Source organism: Pseudochaenichthys georgianus, chromosome 7 (assembly GCF_902827115.2).
Source record: "Pseudochaenichthys georgianus chromosome 7, fPseGeo1.2, whole genome shotgun sequence".
Lineage (NCBI taxonomy): Eukaryota > Metazoa > Chordata > Actinopteri > Perciformes > Channichthyidae > Pseudochaenichthys > Pseudochaenichthys georgianus.
Genome location: NC_047509.1, coordinates 6,461,607 through 6,475,226, shown reverse-complemented (window position 1 = coordinate 6,475,226; position 13,620 = coordinate 6,461,607). Strand labels below are relative to the sequence as shown.

Below are 13,620 nucleotides of genomic sequence, written 5' to 3'. Positions count from 1 at the left end.
GCTGCAGCAGACATGATACTTTCAGTTGGACTTGTACTGTTGCATAAAGGATCAGGAAATGGACGTACTCAAGCAAGCTATCTCAGAATTGTACACACTTAAGAGTAAATGCACTTTCCACCACTTGAGGAAACCAAGCTTCCAGCGTGGGTCAGTTTGATGGTGAACGTTATGGCCACCTTGTTCCTGCCGAGTGACTCCAGCTGTGGTTTCTTTCTGCTTCTCCCCTGTGAGACGTATGCAGCTGCGTGTCGCTCTGAGCAGAGATTCCTCTCAGAGAAGCTGCTCTGCATTAAAGAGCGGCGGTGAAGCCTTTAAGAGGAAGGACTGATTGACGCTCTGACCAACACACACTCTGATAACGAGTTCCTCCTCACTCAGCTTCACTGTCTTCCGTTACCTTTTGTCAAATACAAACCTGAGCGACTTTATTTCCAAGTGTGGTGGAAATTCCAAATATACAAGCTTAAACCAAAGTCGTGTTGTTTAAGAGTTATAGCACTTAACAGAATCAATCGTATTTCCAGCTGGAAAGGACAGAGGTCCTGCTCTAGCGGGGAGCACCAGGACCTGACCCCGTGCACAGAAAGGCCTTTATAGAGAAGAGACGCAGGAAGGAAGGCGATCCACAGTACAGTCCTACGTGGGGTGGGGGGAGACGGGAGGGGAAGCGCAGCATTTCTACTTTTGTTGTTATTTTGTTTTACTTGCTTGTAAGCGCTTTGAGCACCAGGAAAAGCGCTTTATAAATGTAATGTATTATTATTATTATTAATTACAAACCCTAACATCCATATGATAATTGCCTAACAATGGTCAGGGCGCCACCTTTCTGTCTGAGGACGTTGTGTTGCCAGGAAACCACATACATATTGAATAACTGTGAATTCCCATCATATAAAGACTCATGTTCCCCTTTAAACTGTGGGGTTTCTCCGGAAGTGTTTCCTTGTACGATGTGAGGGTCTAAGGCAGGGGTGTCAAACTCAAGGCCCGGGGGCCAAATCCGGCCCGCCACTTCATTTTATGTGGCCCACAAGAGCTTGCAAAGAATATAATAAGTTTATTATAATGTTACGTGCCGCTTTACAGGAGCACGTTGCCCATAAATTACATGTCCCACAATGCATCTCATTTTGTGACATGCGCACTGAAGAGACTTGCAATGATTTGCCCTAGACTTCTACTTTCAGACGTAGTTAATTATGAAGTTATTACCCTATCCGATAATAATCCAATGCAGAGGAAATATTGTAAAATTATACATTATTTTATATTTATTATCTATGTATATTTATATAGTCTTAAAGTTACCACCGGCCCTTTGAGTGCAACCATAATTCTAATGTGGCCCGCGATGAAATTGAGTTTGACACCCCTGGTCTAAGGACAGAGGGTCTAAGGACAGAGGGTCTAAGGACAGAGGGTCTAAGGACAGAGGGTGTCGTTTTCTCATACTGATATTCTGCACAATCTGTGCTGTTGTATTTGCTGTAAAGTGTCTCTACTGTAGGGTATTTGTATTATATGTACAGCACTTTGGCTCGACCAAAAATCGTTTATAAAGGTGCTATATAAATAAAACTTGATTTGATAAAGTACTCGGATCCTTTGCTCAAATAAAATACATTACAAGAAAAAAATCCTGAATCGAAAAATATGACTTACCTAGATGTACAGAAGTATTATCTGCAACATGTACTCTAAGTATCACAATAAGAAGTACTCAGTATTTATTGGCTCTTTTCACAGTATCAAATGATTGTAGAATGTTGCTGTCGTTTTTCAATGTTGACCAATCACAACAGGGCCGGCCAGAACCATTTACTGCATCAGTAGCACAGTACAGCATATAGGCATATCCTTACAGTATGTACACAAAGTAGCTAGTGTACATAATATAATATAATGTACAATATTGCCTACAAAATAGAGTAGAATTGTAGCTTGCAAATATCCTCAACTTAATATGTCGACACAGTACATGACTCCGTTTCATACCGAAGGTTTTATTTGTTGTCAGCCTAAACATTTAAATATCTTCACTTTGGAATGAAATCTCTACTAATTTATCATTTATTTTCTAACTGCTTGCCTTTTTACCTTTACCTCTAACACTCCTGGCTCTCTCTCCTTTGTATTCCCACTTTCCTTTCCTTCATGCTCTGCCTGCAGATCTCTGAAGAGGTGAGAACGTTAACTATGTTAAAAACTCGGAGAGACCCAGGCCTTTATTTTCATTTACCCAGTTCCTAATCCACTAATTCCACCAGACAACAGCCTGTTCTTATTGGCTGTTGTGCATGTGGTGTGCAGAGGCTCAAATCCCTGTGTTCCCCTCACACCCCCCCCCCCCCCCCCCCTCCCCGCTGCCTGAAACGCCTCCATTGGACTCCTTTGTTTACTTCTGTAACATAGTGACGTCACTATGTAACACTTGCCAGAGCAGACTGGGCTCTGGTTTCAGACAGAGGGTGAAAAGAGGTGCTGCAGCACAGGCAGTATGAGAGAAACAAAGAGCTTTTTGAACATTAAAGCATGACATGAGCAGAACATGTCCACAGTATGGTACTTGATTACAAGTACTTAATTCCCTCCCAGCTCACAACTCTGACTCTTATTCAAATATCAGCTTTTATAGCAATTGTCCTTCGTTTCTGACCGAGTTCCTCTGCTCTGTATTGCAGCGATGCCGATGAGAAGCGCTCTGAGAGCCAGCCCTCTCTGTGTGGGGAGAGTAAGCTGGGCAGCGACGACTCTCTGGCGGAGTACGGGGACAGCGTGGACATCCAGTTCAACGAGGACGGGTCCTTCATCGGCCAGTACAGCAACCGAGGGCCCGCCCCCCCCGGGCACGAGAGCTCCGGCCCCGCCTCCCCGGACAACGGCGTCCCGCCTCCCCCCATCGCTCCGTCCATGTCCACCATCCTCGACCGGCCCAGCTAGACACACACACACACACACACATTACAGAAAAACACACATTCACACTGCAAAACACAAAGGGGCAGACCACCCCTGACTCCACTGCCTGTAATGTTATAGTGCAAAAACACACACACACACACACACACACACACACACACACACACACACACACACACACACACACACACACCGACACACCGTCTCAATACATTCCACAGGTTTATGCAGTGCAGCTGTTTACAGGATGTCTCGCCTTTTCTACTCCAAGTTTACACACACACACACACACACACACACACACACACACACACTAACTCACACACAGAAACACACTCACCACTACGAGCAAACACCTCCAATCAGAAAGCTCTTCACTCCAGAAAGATAGAACGAGGACCAGCTGTTTATCAAACATAGGCGTTGAATACGTCTATTAGGGGGCGACAGAAACATTAGTAACAATTCGCCTGATAAAAACAAGTCACAAGACAATTCAAATGTGGCTGTTTTGAACAATTGTTTAGCTTATATCTCCGATAACTCAACCGCCAGACATCCAATAATAAGACCTTTATTCAAACGAAAAACAGACCAATATCTTAAGGGTGTAGCATAAAGACTGTGTCTTCAAACTGGATCAAAAGTATATTTATGAAAGCTTCTGGTAGACAACAACGCCATTACAGTTTAATTAATTAAACGCAACCTTAAAATTACGGAAAAACTGTATCCCAAAGTTTCAATTTCTTCAAAATAAAAGTTCCAAACGCTGCAGGAGAGGAAGAGGAAGGCTGTTGTGATGAAGAGTGACTCAAAGAAAAGGGAAGTCTCATCTCGTCTGACCAAAATGTCATCCATCTTGTACAAACATGTATTCCATTTCATTAACACATTCAAAGTCATATTCATCGTTTTTATATAAACACCACCATTTTGAGTTTTGTGTACGTCCTCGTCAACCGTCACCGCTCCGTGTCTTTCTTCGTGCTGTTTTTATATTTGTGTTTCTGTGCATGGCATGCGTCTGGGGAAGCGCTTTCTATTTATTGATGTCAGAGCGCCTCCCGATCCTAAGATGCACGCCCCCCGCCGTGTGTGTGCGTGTGCGTGTGCGTGTGTGTGTGTGTGTGTGCTCACCATCCCTGCTTTTACCTGCAGTGATGGGAGATCTGTTGCCTTAAGAGAGTCCAGTTGAGCGTCCTCTCCTCCTTTCTGTCCATCCGTCTGTCAATCATCCATTTTCCCTCACACACACACACACACACACACACACACACACCCATCACCCTCCTGTTTGATCAGCAGGTGAAATGCAGGACCAAGTTTCTACGGTGGCCCTGAAGGATCCTGCCAACACATAAAGACACACGCAAAGAGGGGACCAAAACCAGAACGGTTTCATTACATTCATGGAAATGAGCTTAAAACTGAACGGCTTTAAAGGTCCATTTGGGGTTAGAAAAATAATATTACAATAGTTTACGGCGCTGAGGAAGGGGTTAATATTCAGGGGGAAAAGTTATGTACAAAAATAAAAACTGATCAATATCAGTTATTATAATGTATAAATTGTCAGAGCCACCGTAGAATGTGATTACAGAGAGAAACACACACACACACACACAAACACACACACACACATGCATAAAGTGGAGGACAATGAAAACCACATGCAGGGCCGGTCCTCTGTAGCAAAACCATAAGGGGCCCTCTGAAGCAGAGAGGAAGAGGAGGAGGAGGAAGATAATCTGACGTATGCTTCTCTGAATGTAAATACAACCTTGAGAATGTCATTTTTTTATTTCCATTGCTTCTTTTATAAGAAGATCAAAGTGTAATTGTTTTTTTTTATTATCTGTTGCTCTGTTTGGTTTTGTATCATAACCCCCCCCCCCCCCCCAGCATTATGTTTTCCTCTTGTGTCACATTTAGTAGTCCAGAGACATTTAGAGGAACCTAGAATCCGTTTCTTTATAGCGCTTAGAGGTGCAGCAGATAATATTCATGATTAAAGTCCTAAATGTTAGCATTTATCCACGTCGCCATGGCAGTGCTGTTTAATGAGGACGGATCGGTCCCAATACTAAGAGGGTTTATTTTTGTGGCTCCGCTTTGCAAGATAAAGTTAATCTGAAAGATGCAGGATTACCAGGCAGGAAGTTCTCGTGTGCTTTTGGACCCAGAGCAGAAGTTTGTTTTGAATGTTTGTGGAGCAGAGAAGGACAGGAGGCACCGACGGGTTCATTCACACACTTATTATTTTATATTTCTGTCAAAGAATCCCATCCCAACAATGTATATTTCCGTCTCAATACTTCCTGTCAGTGGCTTTCAGCTTTATCTCTTTGGTTCCTCCAGTCATGTTTAAAGACACAAATACTCAGCTTTCAGTGTGTGTGTAATTCCATAAAAGGAATCAGTTAAATTTGCAAAAACAAATATATCGTTTCTTCGTCTAAAACTTCAGCAATTTCCTAAATAGTGCATTTGTTGGGGACTATTTTCAGTGGCGGATTAATCTACATTCGGTGCTCTAGTGATTCGTTGCGGGAGTAGGACGGTGTGTGTGTGTGTGTGTGTGTGTGTGTGTGTGTGTGTGTGTGTGTGTGTGTGTGTTCACGGTAATTAAGGAACATCTCACCCTATGGTTCAATGGAGCTCTATGGAACAATAAGGAATATCTCCAGCTTGAATACACACACAATACCTGTTGGTGACATTCATTGAACTTGCTGAGAAAAACCTTCTGAATTGTCGGCAGTTAAAAGGCGAAGTGTTTTTAACTCAGCCAAATTCGTGCTTGTTTATCAATTCTAATGTTTCTGTCTCAATAAAAACGTTATTAAATCGCAGCGTATCTGAGTATTTGGGCTTTTAAAATAAATACTACAAAGCGATTTCAGGCGAGAAAAGCACTGTAATAACCTGCATGGAGGATTAAAAAGGCGTTTACACATGTAGCCGACTTAGTGGTGACACACTCTTCATGTTGGGGTCCCATCACCACAATGATTGGACAGGATGTTTACCTTTCCATTTCCTGTTTGTGTTAAACCAACCTGCGACACAAAATGCCAAATGACCAATAGCCTCCTCCATTCATCTCAGTGTAATAACCCACAGTCTGGACCCGCCTCCTGCCTGTCTCTCTGCTCCTGATGCTGTCTGTCTCTGTCGCAGCCTTCTTTTATACATATAAACACCTGGGAAAAAATACAACATAAAAACTAGAAAAATATATTAAAAAAGACAAAAAAATGTAGGTATAAATAATAACAATACTGCTATAGACAACAACAACAATGCTGAGCAATGAATTAATCAGTATCACAGGATCCAGCAGGGACAGGATTACACTGGACACGGGAGGGAGTGTGTGTGTGGCGGTGGTTCAAACACACACATTAACAGGTGGGGTGGGGGGGTGTATTGCAATATTAAAGTGTGCTGATGTTGTACCTGCTTGTTGCATTGTGCGCTGTACTGTATCTGACAAACTAACCCCAGACTGTCAACTAATAAATAAACATGGACTACGCATATCCTGAACAAAACAGATGCTTCTCTTCTTTGTGTGTGTGTGTGTGTGTGTGTGTGTGTGTGTGTGTGTGTGTGTGTGTGTGTGTGTGTGTGTGTGTGTGTGTGTGTGTGTGTGTGTGTGTGTGTGTGTGTGTGTGTGTGTGTTGTGTGTGTGTGTGTGTGTGTGTGTGTGTGTGTGTGTGTGTGTGTGTGTGTGTGTGTGTGTGTGTGTGTGTGTGTGTGTGTGTGTGTGTGTGTGTGTGTGTTTAAATGTCAATGTCTTTGGGAACCAGTTTAAGTTTTAGACCCTTGGAATGAGGGTCTCTGTTATCAGAGATAATACTGAGTTTTTGAAATAGGTGTTGTACGAGTTTAGATCCATAGTGATTGTATAACCTACAGTAGGTGGAGGTCATCAGTTTTTAGGAACAGACAAGAGTCCCAGCATTGGATTAAAGCAAAGTGGCAGCAGATTGGTCCCAATTTGAGGGTGTCCTATATTCTTCTTCACATCAGTGTATTGTGTTCACACAACCAACACGTTTGCAGTCACAAAAGAGTTTGGACTTAAAGTTCAGTTTAGGGTTTAGTATGTGTTTTTGAATGTTGAATCTTAATATCAAATGTTACTAAAACAGTCAAATGCAATGATATAAACTATAGTGAAGTCGAACGGTATAAAATGGCAATATTTAAGTAAAGGACACGTACATCAAGATTTCACTTGATGGACTTACTGTCACTGTTTAATATGAGAGAGAGGTAAAGTGTCTGAGGAAAAGGGAATGGAGTGGAACAGGAAACTGTCTCTCTCACACACGTCTACAAATATCTTCCTGCAGATCTGATCAAATGTGACCGTATAAACTCTTTGGGCTCTTTCATAACTCATCTTCTGTTTCTACAATGTTTTAATGTTTTAAATTTAAACGTAATTAATTTCTTCATGACATTTATGAGAGGGACTGCTCGAAAGTAGGATATTTGGGATATCCATCGTAGCCAGGGTTTACGATCAGTTTTTGGGTGATTTGTACTGAGGAACAAGTATCACCAACACATCCTCACTCCCAGGTCGGCCTATGTTGACGTTATGTCAAGTCCCCTGCCGGCTTTTTCCAACGCAAGGGGGGGGGCCTTAGCGTCCATTTTCAACGCAAGGGGGGGGGCCTTAGCGTCCATTTTCAACGCAAGGGGGGGGGCCTTAGCGTCCATTTTCAGCTTTCCGGGATGTCCATGTGCTTCTATGGACGCTCATGGAAGCACGGCATTCATTTGTGTCGACTGCCCTTAAAGGCAATGTGAGCGTCCATTCTCATTGGATAGCGGAGAATTGTACACCCGGAAGTAAATATTCCCCTTACTGACGATTGATTTTACAGTGATATCTGCACTACTCATCGACTAAAAAACACCAGATTATCCTTGTTAATTACACAACATTGATTGGTTTAAATTGTGTGCAATGCTTTTGTATTTTTCCCCTTCGATTCGGAGAAACAAATCTTTTTTCGGAGTAAATGATGGCAGAAGACACTACACTACCCAGAATCCCCAGCTATCATTTCTCCCTGCAGAAAAAGAAAACATGGCCGAACTTCGTTTTATTCTGGGTGTAAAATGCCTATTTTAAAGTTAGTTTGGCTATTAAAATGCGTTTTGATGTCATTTGATGCGAGAAATAGTTGTTGTTATTACGAAGATTACTTCAGGAAATTGCGTCCAACGTTTTCATTGTTACCAAGGTGGTTGCTAGGGACGCTGCTATCGATATTATTTCTGTTATGTTGTGTAACTGTTTAATGGTGTTATCTTTATTGCTACCCCCTTCCCCGTCAATGTATCGTGTTGGTCCACAGCGCAAACATATTAGTTAACAAAATCCGCATCTAAAGATACGTTATTTCCCCCTGTGCAATTCCAGTCTCACATCTCACAGCACATCGTCATTAACAAATACCGGAAACAGACCGAAAACGTTTAAAGAAAATAAAATAATACCTTATTCCGAGTGTGCTTGCTTTTCTCTTTGAAAGTCATCACATAACGGCATTGTAATACACGGTTCGGCTGCATTAAATATTACATATCTGCCGTAGTTCTGTATTTATAGAGCCCTGATGAGAAGACAAACATGAGGAACTGAAAACGTGACGTGGATCATAAATATATCAGCCATTAAACAACATCTTACATTTCTTTTCACACAATACGTCTCTTTGCCGTATCAACACTAATTCGGCTCACTTTTATATTTGATCCAATTGGTAGATAGGCTGTATTTACACCATAAAGGTGCACAGCTGATATAAAGGGACACCTGGTGGTTAAAGCATGTTATTGAATTTCATTATTTTTATTATTAGATATTAATAGGATCCCTATAAAGTATATTCATTACTCGTTATTCTCTACTAATAGTTAATTAAAGACTGTATATAATGACTATTTTGCACATCCCGTTCAAGATTTCAAGATTTTCTAAGGTTTATTGACAGATCATATAGGCCTACACAACTATGGTGTAGTTCTGCACTGAATGAAAAACTTGGGTCGCAGGTTCCTCAATAGTGCATTACAAGACATCTATCAATATTTGTGCATACCTCCAGCAATGTTAACTATGTTGAAGCACTTATTTTAACTGATATTATACATAATGTATTATGCTCTTATAAGATGTATGCAGATATTTCATCTCCGGCCTTGTCAGGTATTGAACAATCAATAAATAAAGAACACAGAATTGTTAAATATAAAACACAGAATTTGTGTGATTATACTAAATGATTTTCAAATAAACACCACTGCAGATTTAACTGTTACACATGCTGATGTAACGCAAATGTTCCAACTTGGGATCAATAAAGTATATCTTATCTTAAGCTGATCGATGGCTACTGCCATATTTGCAAAATGTGCCTATGAACCTTGACAAGTGCATGTTTCAGGCTTATCAATTAATGTAATGTAATGTAATGTTATCAATTAACAACAGGAGGGGTCACAAACATAAGTCCAGCTGTTAAATAAAGCTCTTCTGACCTTAGCTGGCATGTGGGTATATATATTAATACTGCCCATTATGGGCACCAGCAATTTTCACCCATTTATTAATTATATGTTTTAAATGTGAGTGTTTCCTGTCCCCTAAACCTCCAGGGATGTACACAGTTTAATACTGGCAACTTCTTATTATGGGAAATACGAAAACGTCTTTTAAAACTACAACTCCCAGTAGAGACGTGCCATAGAGAACATGTTGCGAAACAGAATAGCCAGCATGTGTAGTTCTGGGGACGGGGTGGGGGAGGGGGGGGGGACGCGGTGGACCCGTTCAAATCCAGTTTTGAACAGTCTGCCGTGGTTCCATCCCATTTCAAGTGCTGTTCGAGGCTCGGTAACCCTCGGAGCACACTCTCCAATCACAGAGCTTGAGGACTATCACGGGGTTTGTCAAACAGAGCACATGGTGTAGTCCAAACGATAGCTGGGGATTCTGGGTAGTGTAGTATCTTCATTGCCTTTAAGGGCAGTTGACACAAACGAATGCCGTGCTTCCATGAGCGTCCATAGAAGCACATGGACATCCCGGAAAGCTGAAAATGGACGCTAAGGGCCCCCCCCTTGCGTTGAAAATGGACGCTAAGGCCCCCCCCCCTCGCGTTGAAAATGGACGCTAAGGCCCCCCCCCTTGCGTTGGAAAAAGCCGGCAGGGGACTTGACATAACGTCAACATAGGCCGACCTGGGAGTGAGGATGTGTTGGTATCACAGCACCGACGGGTGAAAAGTAGTGTTTTGGTAACACGGGGTGTTCAGGTAACACTTAAAGACTTTGCTATGGAACGCAAAGCAGAGTAGGGGGCTAGTACACCCTCCTGAGGGTCCGGTTGTGGATGTCATGCGAGCATAACATGGTGAAAACAATCAGTCTAAATGAACAATCGGGACGGAAATGTTCGGATTTCCAAAGGGAGGTTCTGTGAATAAATTAAAAATCAAGAACCGAAATAATTGCACTGTAACTTTTATCTTTTAATGTTTATTTTATTAGCTTTTCTTTTTAATGCTTTTAATGTTTCTTTTATTATCTTTTACTGTTTTTAAATGCCTTTGTCTGAATGTCTTTCATTTTTGTAAAGCACCTTGAATTGCCTGGTGCTGAAAGGTGCTATATAAATAAACTTGCCTTATGCCTTACAAAATATGTCTGACGCAAAACTCTAGAGGTAAATGTTACGAGGTCGGACCTTGAACATTTAAAAAAAAAAAAACACAAGTCTGGACTGGATGCTGGCAGATAAACGCAGCAGCTGAGAGAATGTGTTTTAGCCTGCAGCCTCCTAAGGTCACTGTGATAAGAACATATCCCTACAAGATGGCGACACCCAAAAAGCCATTTATAAATGTAGGCAAGGCAAGTTTATTTATATAGCATATTTCAACACAAAGCAATTCAAAGTGCTTTACAAAAATGAAAGACATTAGCATTTAAGAAACATATTATGAAATGATATTTAAAAACACAAGCAAAGATACATGAATCACGGTTACAGTGCAGTGTGAGATACACACATCTGAACGAACCCCCCCTTTGGATAATCTGACCACGGTACCTTTTAGTTTTCGCCGAAATTATTCCTCTTTTTTATTTTTAAATGCACATAGTTACATTTACCTTCTCTTTCTAGGACTTTTTTGGTATCCTCCGCGAACCAGGGTCTTGAAACCAAAACGGCACACGTAGGGGACTTTAACCACATATGACGAGGGGACTTTAACCGCAATAATGACTTTGGGGGGACTCAAGGCACTAGGCAATTCAAAGTGCTTTACAAAAAAAAAACCTTAAGGGTGACTTTCTCCACAGTCTATCTTAAACACACACATTTTATAGACAACATCCCAGGGTGCAACCAAATGTTTCAGATATAACTTTTTATCCTCAAATCACAATCTGAAACTGCACTATGGCTGTCCACATTTCAGAATCAGAGTATATATTAATCCCTGGTGGAGAAGTTTGGTAAATAACGTTTAACCCAATTGTAAAATAGTAGGAGTGCCCCTTTAAGTTTGTCTGTGACGCTGTCAATGCATCCTAAACGTTATACAACCAATGAAGGAACATGACAGAAATAATGTGTGCTATGACACACACACACACACACACACACACACACACACACACACACACACACCACACACACACACACACACACACACACACACACACACACACACACACACACACACACACACACACACACACAGAGAGAGAGAGAGAGAGACAGAGGAGCAGTTTACAGTATCAGAGCTCCCTGCAGGAAGTACACAGAGGCGTGATGGATGATGGGAATATGTATTTGCACAATCACAAATTGGCTGGGTTATTACCTAAAGGAGGAGTAACAAGGAGTTAAACCTGGAGGACTAGTTCCTGACGCAGACGGTGTGTGCGCGCGTGCGCGCGCGCGTGCTTGTGTGTGTTTCAGGAGACCTGCTAAACCAGAGGGAACACACTGTGGACGAGGACAAACATTTTAAGGACTTAGCAGGCTGCAACTTGCCCGCATCAACCCGCCATCACACGGCGTCTGGGCGGAGGCAACGACACACACATCTACCCAATGGCACACACGCACACACACACATAACATAATAACATAATATAGCATAACACATTCCGCCTGGAATAGATTTGGAGGATGAACGGAGCGATGATTACGCAAGACGGGACGGAGCCGCAGGGGGTCGCGATGAGGGCGCTCCGCTTCCAGCGTCCGCACGGTGAGTGATAGCGACACACACACACACACACACACACACACACACACACACACACACACACACACACACACACACACACACACACACACACACACACACACACACACACACACACACACACACACACACACACACTGCTGACAGGGTCGCATGTCCATGTCAAACGAGTAACTTGGTTATGCAATCAGCTACACACATTAACACACACACAGTCGCACACACTTCCTCTTGTATTTAAGGACCATGCACACAAAACAAAAAGGAGAGACAAATGATGTCCCAATAGCTACTAGCTAACTTGCAGTCCCAGGCATTCCCTCATTTTATTGCCAAATAACATGTAATCTAGTGCTGTAACTATATATTCTAGTGCAATTATTACCTTTATTGTAGTAATTTATAACACGAATTGTAGTGGAATAACTCCATTCATAACATGTATTTTAGTGCAGTGATTACATTTGTTATTGGGCTAAAATAAATGTAATGTATCAGTTACAATTATTACATTCATTCTAGTGCAATAACTACATTTATTTTAATACACATATAACAGTCAACAGACACTCAAAACAATACATAGTTTCTCAAATGTAGAATAACATATAACACACACGCACACTTTATTTGTGTATCAGCGTGGGAGAGAAGGACTGTGTGCGCATGCGCGACGCCATCACGCAAACTGTTGATCACTGTCATTGATCCACGAGCACAGCCACATGACATGACACCCCCTCGCACCCCCACTGGCTTGACAAGGAAACATTAAACCCTCATCATCATGGTTCACTGTGCAGCATTATGTAAGTGTGTGTGAGCTGAGCTGCCTGACATACAGGACATCATGTGCCGCCCGGAGAGGACGTGGTGCGGCGCGGAGGTGTCGGGTGTCCCCCTCCGCGCCGGACAGGAAGTAGTCCGGGGACCGCTTCACGCTAACGGACGCATGGCTGCACTGAAGGGGGTTCAGGCATTTATTTTGGGATATGGGGGAGTTGTGCAACGGGGGGAGAGATCCACGTGCTTGTTTGAGTTTCTGCGTGAAGAAACACATGGAGTTCAGGAAGAGATGGACACAGGGGCGGCGCGTGCGGTGTCACAGCACAGGTGAGAGCTGAACTGGCTGCACGAGCACACCGTTACCTGCGGTCTCTCTCTCGCTCACACAAACACGCTACTTTAAATTGTAGGCTACTAAGTATTGTAACACGCCTCCTAAATGTCAGTTGTTTTTCTGTTATTTTTTTTAAAACATGTAGGCCTGAGTATGAAGCCCAGGCTGAGATTAACCCAAAGTCATTGAGGGATTAACTGATTGCTGAATGCTCTGACAAAAAAAGAGAAAAATCTGTGATGTGTTACTTTTTAGCTGTTTGTA

At 42.3% G+C, this 13,620-nt stretch overlaps 1 protein-coding gene across 1 annotated transcript in view; it reads left to right on the top strand.

The window, feature by feature from the left end:
• LOC117449262 (neural cell adhesion molecule L1.1-like) overlaps positions 1-6,482 on the top strand; it is a 63,315-nt gene extending 56,833 nt beyond the window's left edge. The window contains exon 27 of the mRNA XM_034086820.1: positions 2,688-6,482. Coding sequence (XP_033942711.1) covers positions 2,688-2,946 — 259 coding nt within the window. The 3' untranslated portion in view covers positions 2,947-6,482. The remainder of the gene's footprint in view (positions 1-2,687) is intronic.
• The last annotated feature ends 7,138 nt before the right edge of the window (positions 6,483-13,620 follow it).